Source organism: Sphaeramia orbicularis, chromosome 1, assembly GCF_902148855.1.
Source record: "Sphaeramia orbicularis chromosome 1, fSphaOr1.1, whole genome shotgun sequence".
NCBI classification, from domain to species: domain Eukaryota; kingdom Metazoa; phylum Chordata; class Actinopteri; order Kurtiformes; family Apogonidae; genus Sphaeramia; species Sphaeramia orbicularis.
The window spans coordinates 31763533-31780808 of NC_043957.1; the positions used below are offsets into that span (position 1 = coordinate 31763533).

The 17276-nt window shown below is 40.6% G+C and overlaps 1 protein-coding gene across 1 annotated transcript; it reads left to right on the top strand.

Annotated features, from left to right (window-relative positions):
- The first annotated feature begins 617 nt into the window (after positions 1 to 617).
- On the top strand, positions 618 to 17254 carry slx4 (SLX4 structure-specific endonuclease subunit homolog (S. cerevisiae)). Its single transcript, XM_030135665.1, has 14 exons — positions 618 to 793; positions 1109 to 1556; positions 2803 to 3010; positions 3395 to 3604; positions 4379 to 4623; positions 5479 to 5774; positions 6152 to 6410; positions 7656 to 7843; positions 8068 to 8214; positions 9906 to 10075; positions 10309 to 12695; positions 14958 to 15057; positions 15276 to 15599; positions 16661 to 17254. The coding sequence occupies exons 2-14, from the start codon at positions 1166 to 1168 to the stop codon at positions 17043 to 17045; spliced, it is 5310 nt and encodes a 1769-aa protein (XP_029991525.1). The 5' UTR covers positions 618 to 793; positions 1109 to 1165; the 3' UTR covers positions 17046 to 17254.
- Positions 17255 to 17276: the final 22 nt, after the last annotated feature.

The window sequence follows — 17276 nt, forward strand, 5'->3', positions numbered from 1 at the left end:
GGAGAATAATAATTACTGGATTATAATTTATGATGCATTTTAGTTACTGTAGATACTGAGGGATAGTTCAATCTGTTATCATTTTTCTAAACGAATCCTTTCAGTGATCATACAAATGTAGTGGAGAAACTGCATCAAATGGAAATACTCAAGTATTGTCCAGGTACTCAAAGTTGTATTTATGAACACTTGTTTTGGTAGAAAATGGCCCTCATTATATCGCTTCAAGGTACAACCAGTTACCAGTGCCACTTTTCCACATCCCCTGCCACTCTCAATATTTAGTATTAAAATAAATAAAGTAATGTCTGGGGTTTTATTACATTTGCTATTGTGTCTGGTTTGTATCACCTTGCTCTCATTATGTAGTTCAGTTTTTAGGTCATATTCAGAAAAAAGGAAAAAAAAAAAATAGTATGTTTTTTTGTATACTCTGTGCTCTTTTTGCAACTATAAGGTATTTAGGGTATATTCCACATACAGGAGTAGGTTGATAAATGTAAGTAACTGATGTGTAAAATACATTTGGAATAAGCACAAACCTGCCATATGTTTTTTAGCTTCTTTGCACGCCCATTGGTTCATGTACAGTCATGTGACCGGAACACTATAATGAGGCGGTTGACGCTGAGCTTTCAAAATGAAAATAAACCTGTAAGGGCTTTTATAGCTTTTATTATCAGTGTTCAAATATGTTGTCTAAAATATACCACATATATGCCCGTAACAGAACCACAAACCGGCTGCTATGAGATGGAAAGCTGAAGCTACGGAGCAATTTCATCAAAACTGGGTGAGAGCATAGTGTTAGCATGATTAGCTCAGTTAGCTAGCTGAATGCTATCTGACATTTTCATTACAGGTTTGTCATTATTAGACATATTTGGACACCTATCCCATATTTCACATACAGTTAATGTACAGTTTGTTGTGGTTTTATGATAGATAATTCCGTTATATACCGCTAACAGTTATGGTGATGTTTAAGCTACTGTAAACTGCATTTCCTTTAATTATTAGCTAACTAGTTAACTGTTCGTCTAACATCACATTATACACATTATTTGGACACTGACTGGTTTGACCTTATCTCTTCTTTTCATGACAGTCATCTTAACAGAGGCATGCCGGCATGGCCTTTTAAAATGAGAGGAAGCAAAGTACAATGGACGACTCAGACCAGGATTTTGTAGATCTTTGCTCGAAGCTGCTGAAAAGGGTCCGTAAGAAGCCAGCTGAACCCCGGCAGCCGAAGAAAGTAGAGCATCAGTCCTCCAGCCAGGCAAACGAAGAGGAAAAGAGGAGGAGAAACAACAAAAAAGATGAAGGATCCCGTTATAAGTGCACTCCTGCTGTCAGTGGGACCCAGCCTGGTTGTTCAGGAGATGCTGGATCATCTGGCTGTGCACCTGCAGAGCCGAGAGCGAAAGATAAAGTGCTGCACAGAATGCAACAGTTCAGAAGACCCAGTACACAGAAGATGATGCTCCACAATGAGTGTGAACCAACAGAGCAGGAGAATTACAGCTGTCCACGTCCAGCGCCACAAAAACAAGGTGAGATTACATGAGGCTCTTCATACAGATTTGCCAGACTGATTTCTGTAATTGTAAACACATAATTACTGAGAAAAAGCCTAAACCACCTGGAAATGTTTATGTTATCTTGAAAATCAATTTCAACATTGTCCCTTTAGCCAATAGTGGACAGAGATGGGTAATAATGAATGCCTAATTAAAGGCTTCCCTTGGTATTCCTTATAAAGGGGCTAAAATATGTTATGATAAACTTTTAAAAGTCAGTGTAAATTAATAATCCCACCAAACTCACCTCTTTGAACTGTTGGTTCAGTCCAGTTTTGCCAGTAGACAGAAAATAAAGCATATACCACTACAGGGTTTTTCCTGCATGGAGATCTCAGAGGTAGATACTCATCAAATCTTATAGTACCTACAGCTCTCAACAAAACTCCGATGGTAGGTCTCCATGGAAAGCATTATTTTCTGACAAGTGTACACACATGATCAGTATGGTTACACTTCTGCTTCATTTTAAAATGTTGAGCTGTATTTCTGCAGTTGTGTTTGCATTATTTCCTGATCAGTTTTGTTAATTTTTTAAATATGTAAAATATGACTTTGCAACTAAACTATATGGACAGACATCACAATCACAGGAGCATATTACTGTATTAGTGCCTATAATACCATTGATTTGTAGGGCAAAGCTCTGTGTCTGTTTATTTTACATGCAAGATGCCAAGTGAGCACCTTACTTTTGTGCTTGCAGTATACATATTTGTAGGGAATGGAATACTTAAACTCATACCATATTTCCATTTTGTAGGGTTCCTCTATGCACCGAGTATAAATTTTTCTCCTTCTGAATAAATTCTATAAAACCCTTGTGGATTCCCTGGAAAATGCACACAAAGCTGAAAGCAGGACTGCTGTATTGAGCTCATAAAAAAAACTTTTTAGAGATACATGGTTCCCACAGGACAGTGATGCTACCAACACATGACAATAACTACCAGTATACAGTCGTAACAGTTTATAAGCTACTCCAAATGAGCTCCACAGTAAACCTCCACTACAGTGAAATTTAACATACATTTTAACACAGTAATATAAAGAATCCAAAATCAACATGCGCAATAGGAAAACACTGAAAGTTTCATACTCACTTTCCCAGGTTTTGAAGGAAAATCCTTTACCCATTTCACCTCTGATAGTACTTCATTTTCTCCATAATGCTTGACTCATACTTATTCTATCATGTTCCATTCCCCCCTGCACCCAGAAAATCCAGAGTTCTGCAGCACTGATCTCCCCCCAGTGTCCTCAGACAGCGATGAGGCTTTGGCCCTTCGGCTGCAGCAAGAACTCGACAGGGAGGTTGCAGAGGCACGGGTGCTGGACCTGGAGGATGAAGGCCTCTTCTTCTGTCAGATCTGTCACAGAAATCTTTCACACATGAGCCCTGAAGGACGCACACAGCACATTAACAGGTCGGCATTTGAATTCAGTTGTTGTAACTTGATTTTATACAGAGGAAAAATAAGTTTATGTTCTTACATCCAAATGGACCATAATTAATAGACTGGTATAAACACTATGAGGCTTCTTATACAGTTATTAATGCCTATAATGTTAATGTCACGAGTGAATGTAATAATCCTAGTGCAGCCAACAGTAATAGTGGATTTGTCTTAAATTGTTAAAAAGTGAAAAGGGATGTGTTTGTGTTTATTATCTTATCATAATGTGTTCACATCGGGCACTAAAAATTGTGTTGTATGCTACTGAAAATACTTGAAATGTCCTCCTAAATAATACTTAATTTGTGCCTTTTTGGTTTTTAATAACCATCTTCCCATCATCTCTTTTTGCAGATGTTTGGATGAAAGTGAAGCTCATCCCCCACTCCCTCCTCCACCACCAGGTGTCCCTGACTGTCCCATCTGTGGCAAGAAGTTCAAGAGTCAGAAGAGTCGCTCCACCCATTTGAAGCGCTGCTCCTCAGACATGGGCGTCTCTCCGGCTGTGTTGCTACAGGCTCTGCAGAGACAGGCTGAGGAGACCCCCAGTATCCCGGCTGCTAAGTGAGTCAGATTAAGAACAAATGGCTCGAGGAAAGAATGAAACGACTACTCGTAAAAACACCAGAATTTGAAATCCCTACCCTCTCTCGTGCAGCTCTCTCTTCTCAGTCCAAAGACTAAATATAAAGATAGATGGCCTGATGTCATTTCACATTGCTGTGAAAAAGAGGAACTTTTCCAAGTGCCTGTGTCAAGTCGGGGGGGTGGGGCAGTAGAGTCACATCTGATGGAATCTGATCAGCCGTCATTTACCGCTGTCAATCAGTATTTAACACCTCTGTCTGACTGAAAACAGCCATTAGTGTGAAAAAACCCTCGTTATGGGGTACATTTTCTCCAGCTTTAAAATTGAGGCTGAAGAGGGTGGTAGCTTTCTTCTTAGACCACTTGAGTTACATTATGCTGAATAAGGAACATTTTGCTCAATGATGCAAAAAATGCACTCTTGCTTTATTGTTTATATGTTTGAGTTAAATTATTTGAGTTCACTCTAAAAACTGACAACATTTATATCAATTTTCAAATGAAAATGTTGTCTAGAAAGACGACTGGTTCAAAATAATAAAATATGCTATAAATTTTTCTTCTTTCAGCACTTTCTTTAAAAGTGCCTAGTGATCTTTTGCTTGTAGTTGAATGCACTGCCACAAACTGAATCACAATTCTGCACTGGAAGCTCTTACAGTTACAGTGGGTTTGGTGTTAACTGCATCTGTACATGATTACCAAAAACCTAAGACTCATTGTTGACTTCTGGTCTTCTTTCTCATTTAGTCTACAGACCGGAGGCACCAAAAGGAAAGGACTTCCAAAGCCAGGACTTCCAGCAAGGAAAAAGCCCAGGAAGAAGATTAAAGCCCTGGATGAAGACACCATGGTGGCCCTGGCCCTGTCCTCTTCCCTGCTGGAACAGGAGAAGGAGAAGCAGAGAGAGATGGAGGCTGAGAGAGGAATACAAAAACAAACTGCTGCATCACAAGTCTCCAGGACTCCAATGCTGATGTGGAGGCCAGATGCAGGTTAAAATAAATCACAATAGAATCTGTTAAAAGAAGAATTTTAAGTGTTACATTTCAGCCACAGATTATAGAATTAAATGGTACACAAATTTTAAAAGCCTCAAATTATACTGATTTAATAAATAATGTAAATACAGTTAAAGTAACTATATAAAATATTATTTATGTTGTCATTATTTATGTCACTGCCCATAGTAACTACAGAGATTCATATAGAGTTAGAGTTTATCTGTGGTGGTGCATCCACTCTGTCAGCATTAAAAGGGTTTATATAGTCCACTTCAATACATGAAGCTCCAGTAGCACCTTAATGCCGGACAGAGTTAACGTTACATTCCATATTGGTGTGTGTTTGTGTTGGTCACTGTAACTGCATTTTAGAAAAATAGAATAAAACCCTCTTTTGTCAGTGTGGATTAGTATAGGCTGTTTTTAAGTAAAAACATAAGTGTGGAGTGACCACAGTCTTCCATGTGGTTTTCTTCCATTTCCACTAGGGCCGCCTCATAACTCATAATTCTGCCAGTTGAATCAAATCAGACACAGATATGGGAATGTATGTTTTTGAAATAATGACTATGTACAGTTGAACACTGTGTACATAGTGCTGTCATGACAGGCTCTACTGTCAGAATCAGTGTGTGAACATGACTGATACATGATGGGTGGCTTTTTTATTTTAAAGTAGGATAATTTAGGAACAAAAATATTTTTTTCTCTGCACTGTGGTGTATCACAGGATTTGACATCCTCTCCTCTCCTCTCCTCTCCTCTCCTCTCCTCTCCTCTCCTCTCCTCTCCTCTCCTCTCCTCTCCTCTCCTCTCCTCTCCTCTCCTCTCCTCTCCTCTCCTCAGGTAAGGGGCGTGGTAAGAGGAAAAAAGGTGGGGTTTCTCGTCCCCCTCCACTCCTCCTCATCCAGGATGCTGAGGCGGCCCTGGCGAGGCTGCAGGAACGTGTTTCTGCCCTCCTCCTACGCAGTCGTGCCCCCTCCCCTCCCACCCCTACACGCTGCCCCAGTACTCTGTCGGGTTGGAGTGGTGCTGCCCCCCTCTGGCAAAAAAGTGCCCTGCTGAATAAAGGCCCCTCCTGCACGTCTGATTTCTACACACCAGAGCTGAGGGAGTTCATTGAGCCTTGGGAATCAGCAGCGGTGAGAGAAAGATTAATTTGTTCATGCATGCATTCAAACAATTTATTGCAACTCAGAATATATAATGAGGAGAGGGCCTTATTTCCATTATAGTCCAGTAAAATACACAATAGGGATCAAATGATAACAGGAAATTCAGCACAACAGAACCTGAAGAATACTTATTGTCATTAAAATACAAAAATAAAACTAAAATGGAAAGAAAGAAATGTGACAGAAATAAAAGTATTTACAATCTTTCTGAATTTTTCCACAAAACCATGTTGAACCAAAGAGAAGATTGTTGCTGTGATTCATTCCTTTAAGACATTTGGATCTAATCAACGCTGAGGTCATCAACACTCCCATCTTTTTCTTCTTTTTTCTCCCACCTGTAGCCAAACATGCCCTCCTCTGTCAGAATCGAAAATCCTGACTCTACTTTTCAGCCTGAGAGTGAACGAACTCCTGTAACTAGACCCAGGGCCTCCATCCTGCCATCCTCGGCCCAGATGGCCTGCTCCTCTACGCCTCCCTCTACTCCAGGGACAGGGCAGCTCCCAGTGAGCAGCCAGGTCCTTCGAGACCTGATAGAGCTGGCTGAAGACGGCATGACCTTAACCCAGCATGACTACACCACCTCAGGCCCTATAAAAGGTAGCATATATGCAAACAGGGATACATTTCATATGTACAAATAGCACTTGAATTGTACATAAAACTTACTCAAACTTAAAGTCCCCCTCCACCATGCTTCTTTACTGTACACTTCGAATTTCACTGTGCATAGGACTATGATTCTCCTCTGCAATATTTACAAGAGAATTATTTTGGATGCACTCATGATCTAGTAACTCTTGAAGTTTACAAATGGAATGTAAAAACTTAATTCCAAAAGGCTGGAAGGGCAGTTTTATTAGAATGGAAAATACTATAGTATATTTTACCCTCTCTTGACTGGAGGGGATGTTTAATAGACCCTGTGCATACTGAATTCTACAGGCTTTGTGTTTATTTATGTATTTGGTGCCTAGATTTGATAGAGGACAGGTAGGAAGACATTTAATCTGAGTAAAATTGCTTTTCACCGAATTATCCATCAATGTAATGTGACAAAAGTAAGTAAAGATGAGTTTTCTTTTAAGCAAACAAGCTTTGCTTACTACTTTGTAAATAATTCTTAGAAAATCATTGAAACTGAATTCATCTACTGTGGTCCAGTTGTGATCTATGGGAGGAATCTGTTACATTACACACTGGGTGATATGGCAAAAGTCTGCTGTCAGGGTTTACTGTATGTAATTTCATATTTTAGTGATGGTATATATCATAATAGAGGAATTTTTTTTTTGTACACTACCAGTCAAAAGTTTGGACTCACCTGGTTTTTCTTTATTTTCATGACTACTTACATTGTAGATTCTCACTGAAAGCCTCAAAACTATGAATGAATATATGGAATTATGTAGTTAAAAAAAGTGCGACTTAACTCAAAGCATGTTTTATATTTTAGATTCTTCCAAATTGGCAACATTTTGCTTTCATTACTGCTTTGCACATTCTTGGCATTCTCTCAATGAGCTTCATGAGGTAGTCACCTGAAATGTTTTCTAAAAGTCTTGAAGGAGTTCCCAGTGATCTTGAACACTTGTTGGCCTTCTGCAGTCCTTCTCATGCCATTTAAATGAGAAGGTGAGTCCAAACTTTTGACTTGGCGTATTTGGGAGTTTCATAGAAACAAAAACAGTACTTGGCTTACACTGACATGGCACAAGATCTGAAGTTAATACAAGACAAAAGCCAGTACTAAGTATGGTCAGATGTGTACAGTTGGAAATCAGTGCATAGTTTACCCTGTTGCCATTTTTCATTTAACAGTAATAAAAGTTATTTGTTCCACAGATATTCAGAGCAACTCTGCACACCTTCATCTGAGTGGATTTGTTCCAGAGGATGCAAAGGAGCAGAATGACCTCTGTGTGAGTGGCTTTTTACTAGAGACAACACATACACACTCAGAGGGCATCCACAACTGGGGAGGAAACACAACGAATCATCCAGGAGACAGAGACCGAGGCAGCCACAAAGCAGTAAGACTCATCATTACACTGGAGTATGTTCATGTGTGTAGAGATGTAGAATAAGTATGGGAATGACCAGTGTCATGTTATTTGACAAGTTCAATACTGATGTAATACTCACATCATACATTTTACGCTTGTTTTTGTTTAGTGAACGTATAGTCCGGTCGGTGTTATGTAATTGTTGTGCACTGCTCTGAGTCTGAAGTGTTGTGCTGGTGTATCCTCTGCAGGTGGCGCTGTCCAGACTGGCATCAGACCTGAGCAGCATGGTGAACAACCCTCAGCTCAGTGATGTCCAGCTCCAGGTGGATAGTGGAGACGTCTACTTCGCTCATTCCTTCATGGTGTATGCTCGCTGCCCCCTGCTGGCAGAACTGGTAATAACATCAGAGTGTGTGACGTTAGGCAGCACTGCAGATGTATGATTCATGTCAATCACAGACAGATCATATGATCTCTTTCTACAGGCTGGTTGTATATATGGAGCTAAAAAGACATGTAGTAATGACAGGACATGTACACATATTATGTTATACTGACAATTGTTTGTTTTAATCGTCATTGTCAGCTGCAGAATACTTTCCTGACTAGACTGATTGAGATAACATTCAGAAGTAATTGAAAGTATGATGTAAAATATATATTTATTATTATTATTATTATTATTATTATTATTATTATCATTATTATTATTATTATTATTATTATTATTATTATTATTATTACTATTATTATTGACTTAGATAGGGCTGGGTTGTTGAACAAAATATCTCAGCCAGATAATGTTACATATCATAAGACGTGTGTCTGTACATTGAATGAATAAATAGTTTATATTTAGTATAGTATAGTATAGTATAGTATGTAGTTCAGTGACCAAATGGGAAGTCCATTACATTTACATATTTAATCATCCATCCATCTTCTGAACCACTTTGTCCTTGAGAGTGTTGCAGGCATATAGAATATATGCCTGCAACATATATATATATATATATATATATATATATATATATATATATATATGCATATACACACACACACACCACACACAGGGTGGGGAAGCAAAATTTACAATGAACATTTAGTTGTTTTTTCTCAGCAGGCACTACGTCAATTGTTTTGAAACCAAACATATATTGATGTCATAATCATACCTAACACTATTATCCATACCTTTTCAGAAACTTTTGCCCATATGAGTAATCAGGAAAGCAAACGTCAAAGAGTGTGTGATTTGCTGAATGCACTCGTCACACCAAAGGAGATTTCAAAAATAGTTGGAGTGTCCATAAAGACTGTTTATAATGTAAAGAAGAGAATGACTATGAGCAAAACTATTATGAGAAAGTCTGGAAGATACTATTAAAGAGGAATGGGAGAAGTTGTCACCCGAATATTTGAGGAACACTTGCGCAAGTTTCAGGAAGTGTGTGAAGGCAGTTATTGAGAAAGAAGGAGGACACATAGAATAAAAACATTGTCTATTGTGTAAATTTTCTTGTGGCAAATAAATTCTCATGACTTTTAATAAACTAATTGGTCATACACTGTCTTTCAATCCCTGCCTCAAAATATTGTAAATTTTGTTTCCCCACCCTATATATATATATATATATATATATATATATATATATATATATATATATATATATACTCAACAAATAGAAGTTTTTCCAAATATGTGACTATAGTAGTATTCCTTTAGATATGATCTCCTTGTGTGATCTTGGCTGGTCGAAGTTCCTCTGTTCAGAATCACCCCAGTCTTCATTGTCCTTCTCCATGTTTGTGTTGACTTGATGCAAATTTCTTGCCTGCATCTGTGCTGTGTGGAAGAATGTATAGAATTAACATAGTGATAGAAGGTATTGCTGTAAAGAATGTGATTTTCAACACAGTAAATTAAACTACAGGACATAATATGAAAAAAGTTAATTTTAGTATTTTGACTAAACTTATATTGTCATATGACACAACCTTACATTTAAGTCAGAAACGTACTGATATGGTCAGGGGTGCCTTCAGTTCCTGTCATGTGGATGTTTAATGTGTACTCCTCTCTCAGGTGCATGAAAGTGGTTTTGGGGTGAAGGAAGAAGGAGTGCCTGCAGCTCAGAGGGTTTTGATGAGTGATGTCCCAGGTCAGGCAGTGTTTGCTCTGCTGCAGTACCTCTACACAGCCCACTGCTCCTTCCCAGCCTCACTGCGGCCTCATATTTTGGAGCTGGCATCCAGGTCAGTATAAAACCATCCATTGTTCTGCGTTGTTTATTCCCAAAATGACCATTATATGCATGATCTTTGACATGTTCCCATTGCAAGTGTTGCTGGTTTTTGAGTGACCATTCTCTGAGCAAATACCTTTTTATTCCTCATTACACAAATGTTCATATTCTTCTGTATACAACATAATATGTGAAGTGTTTATTTGTTTCTAAAATTAACTCTGTTGTTTGACCTTTGTCTAGGTTTGACTTGCAGGAGCTCCAACAGATTTGTCAGCTCCGCCAAGATGACACAGCAGCTCAGGGAGATGACACAGAATACACATACCACGAGCAGAATGTCAATGATCAAACGGACCAGGCCTTTTTAGAGCTCCTCCGCTCCATGTGGAACGATGAAGAACAAGATGAGGAAGGAATGGATACTGATGAAGGAAGGGATAGAGAGGAGTCAGAAAATCAATGTGATGATCCTACATCAGGTGATAGGGAGATGCCTGAGGAACAAGTGAATGAAGATGAGTTGATGGAGATTTATGAGTTTGCTGCCACGCAGAAAAAGAAGGAGGAGGAAGAAGACAGTGTGGAGGAGGAAAAAAAGAATGACGGAGACTTGGAAATGGCTGAAGATCAAGTATTCACAAAACTCACAGAGCAGCAGCCCAATTGTCAATCTGGGCCAAATTCCAGCCTGGATCGCAGCTACAACCGCCTGTTCTCAGACTCATGGGGGATATACGAGGAAGAAGACCCCTCTACGTTACCCTCCACCTCCAGACAATCAAATAGACATACCATTCAATCACAGTTTGATCATAAACTCTCATCTGAACCACTGGCCAGAACTGTCCTTCAGTCCTCCGCAAGCGTAATTGGCAAACTTTCTCCAAGCCCTCCACCCAGTACACCCAGCATGCCTGTCCCTGGTCTGTCCCCTGGTGGTGAAGAACCTGGAGCAGCCACATTGGAAGTGCAAAATGATTGTATTCAACTCAGAGATAAAAATCTGTCATTGAAGACAGAAAGCCAAGGACCTCGTATTCTTTGCATCCCACTTTCCCCTGATTATCCACAGGAAAACAAACAACCTGAGCTGATTGTTTTGTCCGACTCAAGCGAAGAAATGGAAGTTGATTACGCTGTTCTTAGTTCTCGCAGTCCTTCTCCATGCATCAAGGAAAACACACAGAACTACACCCATATCAAAGAACAAGTAAAACCTAATGAGATCAATCCAAAGTCTAAAGGGCAAGGTGATTTGGACTCTAGTCTTACTGGCAAACTGCCTGTTTCAGAGCCAGGTGGACCAGGCTCTGGTTGTCAAAGTCCAGTAAACTGCTCTCCAGAAGTTTCCTGGCTGATCCCGTCCACACCAGTCCAGCCTGGAAGAAGCATCCGGACCACTTCGAGTCAAACCAACAGCAGCATGTGCAGGACACAGCTTTTCACTAAAGGTGATACTTCCTCAAACGCATCCTCTTTATCTTCTCCCATGTCAGACCGAATCCAGAGATCCACCAGTCCACCTAGAGTTTCTAGCATCACTGGCCTCACACATGCCAGTGTTTCCAGATTGAAACCTGACAGGACAGCTCCCTCCATCTCCAGCTTGGACGTAAGTGTTTCTAATAAACACAGCAGCAGCCAGAAGAGGCGTACAGACAGTAAATTGGACTTTCCAGTGTTTGTAGGTCCCTCGTGCCAAGCTAAGCCTTCACAGCTCAGAAACTCAAGTAACCACCTCTCATGTCTACCTTCCTCAACACGGGATCCCCATCTTCACATCCCTACATACTGCAGCACTCCCCTGCATACTGAGCTCCACCAGACCCCCGTTCCACCTCCAGAGTCTCCACTCGCCCCTGTCTCTACTGACCCCGAAAAATCCAAATCAGCAGCTCAAGAAACAGAGAAGACACCCACTACAAGTCCAGAGAAGACCGTGTTAAACAGTTTTCACCTCTCACCCCTGTCTGAACGCTCTTCATCATCTCACAGAGCCCCCCCAGGCTCTAATAAAAGTCAGTGTTCTCCTGAATTCAGCTGTCATGATAATACAGGGAATGATGGGGATGAGAGGAGGGATGGAAGGCATGAGGACAATGATGGCCAGATAGAATGTGAGCAAGATATTGAAACGGAAGAGGCTGCAGAGTCCAGTTTCCAGCAGAGCTTCATGGACGAACCTCCGATAGCCTTCAATGATTCATGGGGCCTCGACGCCTGCGTAGAAAACCCAGGCTGCTTCAGTCTAAAGCTGGAGGAGAGCAGAGGGTCTAGTCGGCAAGACCAGAGCCTGGAGCAAAGAGAAACAGCCGAGTCATCCACCTCATCCCTCTGTCAGCCTGTACCATTTAGCCGACAGGTGCCTTCTATGAACAGCCGTGGTGACACCACAAAGTCTTCTCTATTTTCAACTCGAGCTTCAGATTTGCCATCCAGGGTAGAAGCACATGTAGGGCCATCCCTTACCCCTTCACCACCAGACCCCATTGCACATCCTGCTCCAGATATCAACAATAGCCTTCTGGACTCCAAAATATGGGACAGCTGGGAGGAGGATGAAGAGGAGGAAAGGGCTCTTCCTCTTTCTCAGAGAATAAACCCCACTGTCCAACTCAAAACTCCAAGTAAGTGGACAGTAATTGTTCCTTTGTGTCCTGTTTTCAGCCTTAATGTGGAATATCTTTTTCATATGGATACAGATAAATATAAAAACACGATCACACTTTAAGATACAATTTATTTAAAATTAAAACACAAATCTTGAAGATCTCCATAGTCATTATGGGGATGTGCTCGTTTTGGGTTAATTCCTCAAGGGGAACACAGAGTCTGTTTTATTTTCTCTCATATAATCCCAAAACACAGCAGTTTGAAAGGCAGATACTGATGTTTCTAAGGCCAATGTCAGAACCAGCCTTTGGGATGTCTTTCTACTGTCTTTTTTCATTACTATTTATTGTTGGCCAATAGTTTTGACCATCACAAGATAACTAGAAAAGCACTTGGAGAGCACAGACCTCCACCAAGGCAGATCAGTGCCCCCACCACCCCCACCAAAATTTAATCATTTGTTTCTTGTGCCAGTATCAACATTTCCTGAAATTTTCATCCAAATCCATCCATAACTTTTTGAGTTATCTTGCACACGAACGGACAGACAGACAGACAAACCAACGCCGGCAAAAACATAACCTCCTCAGTGGAAGTAATGAGCACCCAAAATTACTGTACACAAAGTGAGTACTTTAGTGTTTATCTGTCCGTATGTAACATAAAAAATTCTTTCAGTACAATTATAAGAATATGCAGTAAATGTAGTACAAATGAACATTGTGGAGCAGTGGTTAGCACTGTCACCTCAATGTAAAAAGGTTCCTAGTTTGATTTGCCGATGTTGGTATGTTTGCATGTTCTGCCTATGCAGTGTTGGTTTCCACCAGATCGTCCTATCAAAAACATGTATGGTAGGTTAATTCCCCTGTCAATGCCTTGAGCAAGGTTTACACGTGGAGTTTGTCTGTGGGCTGCTCCTTATGTATGTACTAAAGTGAGTGAAATGCAGAGCAATTTTCCTACTGGGACAATAAAAGTGAACTTTACATTTTGAACTTTAGAGTTAGATTAAAAAATACCGTACTTTCTGGGCTATAAGGCACACCGGAATATAAGCTGCGGCTGACTTTAAGTCACACCTGACTATAAGCCGCAGGTGTCCACGTTGTGACATGAGATATTTACACAGAAAGATGGTAAACAGAAAGATTATTTAAATATTTATTTCCATACTTTAACTGCTTTTTTCCAAACAGTGCCTGTAACATGGCCTTAAAACGGCAGGAACACAGCTGGTTAAAAAACCCAGAAAAGTCATTGATCACTATCTTCATCTTCCTTCCGCTCATTGAAACCATTGAAGTCGTCTTCTTCAGTATCGGAGTTGAACAGCCTCAAAGGCTCCATCACACACCTTCTACATCTCTCCTCCGTTATTGCTAAATGCCACTTCTGTGCTGCAGCTCTATTTCCTTCTTGGACAGACACATCGATTGCTTTTAACTTAAAAGCTGCAAAATGTGCATGTCTTCATGTGTTTTCCATGATGAAGGTTTGTGCATGACACGCAAAAGGATTGTTCAAAGTTAAGATTAAAACTTCTCCTCTTTGTATCACCTCTTCCACCTGTCTGTCTCACTTTTGCGCTTCCTGCTAGAGCGCCCCCTGGAGGCCCTTAGCCCGTATAAATCTATACTCGAGCTGCATCGCTGTATAAGCCGCAGGGTTCAAAACGAGAAAAAAGTTGCGGCTTATAGTCCGGAAAATACGGTAGACTTTGTCCTTTCTGGAAAATTCTTTGCTCTTTGTTTGAAGTATAACCAGCCATATTAATCACTGTTGATAAATTTTTTTATCTTTCTGGGGATGTTGTGAGTGACATTTTAAAATACAACTGCAGGAAGTTTTTCCACTTTGTTCAAACCTTTAAATGAGCCCAGATTCAATCAGGCAAATGTGTGAAACAACCATGAATTCAACAAATCAAGTGTCAGCCCCTGCCATCTGTGAAATGCATCGTGTAACTGCTGCCAGTTAACAAGACCAACATTGGCTGATACTAGTGTTCGGCTGATAAATCTGTGTATCCTTAAATAAGGGGAAGTTTGGAGCTCCTGAGACCAAATGACTCAGAGCTGGAAGTACTCAGCTGGTGATGTGGCTCAGAATTGGTTCATTCATAGTATCACTGATATCTGTTCATATGGTGAGCTTTCTGGTCATAAACACTTTAGGATAAATCTTTCTCTACCTGCCGTTAGGGTTTTTCAAGGTCTGGTGCAGAAACCAAAGAATGCAGCAGCTAAACATATGTTCCTGTTTGTGTTATCTAGAGTCATCCCACAACGCAAAGCATCGCTCCTTGGAACCCATCACTCCCATGCCGCATTACTCCGACATGGACACACCGGAGCTCAAGAACAAACTCACCAGGTCAGTTAGTTCACTTACTTCCTGCCCTCATTAAGGAAAGGGACTTTTTTTTTTTTAATCAATGCTATTACCTGAGGAGTCAATCCGATTACCTGCCCAAGTGTCACTGTCAACTTAGTCTGTCTGCCTCTGATCTCTACCTTAAGCTCCTCTAACTGTCTCATCTGCTTGTTGGTTTGTTGTTCCATTACAAATGTTGCCAACTTTCTCCTCCGAAGGTTTGGTGTTCGACCTTTACCGAAACGCCAGATGATCCTCAAACTGAAGGAGATCCACGAGTACACTCACCAGCTGGTCAGTTCAGACTCTGAGGAAGAGGCACCATCGATGGGCCATGCTACTCAGACGAAGCCCCCTACCACTTTGAAGCCCTCCGTCTGCAGGCCGGTCTCCTGCACCCAGATACCACCATTCAAAGAGCCTAGAGCCCCGACTGCTGCCTCCCCCATGAAACATAACAGAGAGGAAGAGGAGGCAGAGCCGCTGTCTGCCTCACAGGACTCCAACACCTCTTCAACCGCTGCCAGTGAGGAATCAGAAAGGTATGGTTTGTCCTGATGGATGTTCATACGTAGCATTTAGAAGGCCGGACCTATATAATTTAATACCAAACATTCAAGGGCAGCATATGTGATTCTTAAAAGAAATATAAGGTATAGTAGCATCACCTAGATTTTGACATGAAAGTCAATGCAGGGTTTCTGTGAGGTGTGAAAGTGCATAAAATCCAGTAATCAAAATTTTAGGCCTCAAAATGTTATAAATACAATTCTGAAAGGTCTTAAAAATTGAAAAGCCAAAACAAACACCTTTAATCACGCTTCCTAAAATGTCATATTTAAGTGTTCCTAACTTGAATAACTCTTATTCACATCAGGAGTATCATGTGCCACATGATGTAAAATGGGTCTTAAAATGTGTTCATAATGGTGTTTAAGTTTTCATTTTAACTTGTTGAAACCTGCAGACAGAAGAATAAGTTTTTAAAAAAGTGGTTAAGTTGATTTTTATTTATCAAATACTTTGTCAACTACACAAGAAATGATTTGATTACTCTTTGTCTCCTTTGATAAATGATCATTTTTAGTGAGTAAGTAAAGTTTATTTATAAAGCACTTTTCACAGATAAAAATAACGAAGTGCTGTACATAAAATGGATGCAATAAAACAACAGAAGAATGATTTCATAAAATAAATAAAAAGGATAAATCCATCAACCAAAAGCTTTCCTAAATAAAAACATGTTGAGTGTCTTTTTAAAAGAGTCCACAGAGTCGACCACACGGAGGGACAGGGGCAGGTCATTCCAGAGTCTGGGGTTACATCCTGAAAGGACAGGTCTCCCTGGGTTTTAAAATGAGTCTTTGGGACCTTCAGGAGGCTCTGGCCTGAAGACTTAAGGGTGCGCCCTGAGGAGTAGGGGCACAACAAGTCACAGTATAATGGGGGTCCTGACCATGCAGCGCCTGGAAAGTCAGGACTAAAATTTTGAAATCAATACGAAATTTGACTGGACTTTTTCCATGGGTTAATTTTAAAGGATGCTTCTTCCTGAGATCATCAGATTGTACTCTTACATCTTTGGTTTTCATTCTTTCAACAGGTCAAATCCTGAGCTGTGTCTGTTGTCTGATGGCGACTCGGACAGTGATGGCAGTATTTCTGCGTCCCAGGCAGCGACACGACTCCAGGATCGCCTCCTCGCAGTGCGCTCCTTCATCCTGTCTAACCCAGGGCTTTACGACCAGATCCTGCAGTACCAGCCTCTGGTTTTGTCCCAGTTTCAGCAGCAACTTAAGGACGCAGGGATCCGCCTGGGAGTTGCTAAACTAGCTGACTACCTGGACTCCCAGTGCATCACCTTCACCACGGCCAAGCCGGGACACTCTGCACCAGGTCGCAGACGAGCCAAAAAGACGGGCAAGGGGGTAAGGACAGCAGGTGACAGCAGAGCAAGGAGGAAAAGAGGTGTCACAGCTGTAAACTAACATTTTTTTTTATGTTGGGACTGCCTGTGGATTTACAAGACATTCAACCAATTGTCCTGATGAGCGAATGAAACTTCCTTGGCTAAGACAGATTTTTAAAAATTGTTTAAAACTATGTAAGAAAATGATTTCTTAATGAAATGTTTTATTGAGTTTCTAATGTTGCTTTTATTTTAAATCCCATGTGAAATTAAATGGTTCCTGTGTCTGATGTTCTGATTATTACAAGGT

Coding starts and splice junctions, on each gene's coding strand:
- slx4 (XM_030135665.1), top strand. CDS start 1,166: ATGGACGACTCAGACCAGGATTTTGTAGATCTTTGCTCGAAGCTGCTG. Junction 6,411..7,655: donor CACCTCAGGCCCTATAAAAG/GTAGCATATATG, acceptor TTTGTTCCACAG/ATATTCAGAGCAACTCTGCA. Junction 15,600..16,660: donor GCCAGTGAGGAATCAGAAAG/GTATGGTTTGTC, acceptor TTCTTTCAACAG/GTCAAATCCTGAGCTGTGTC.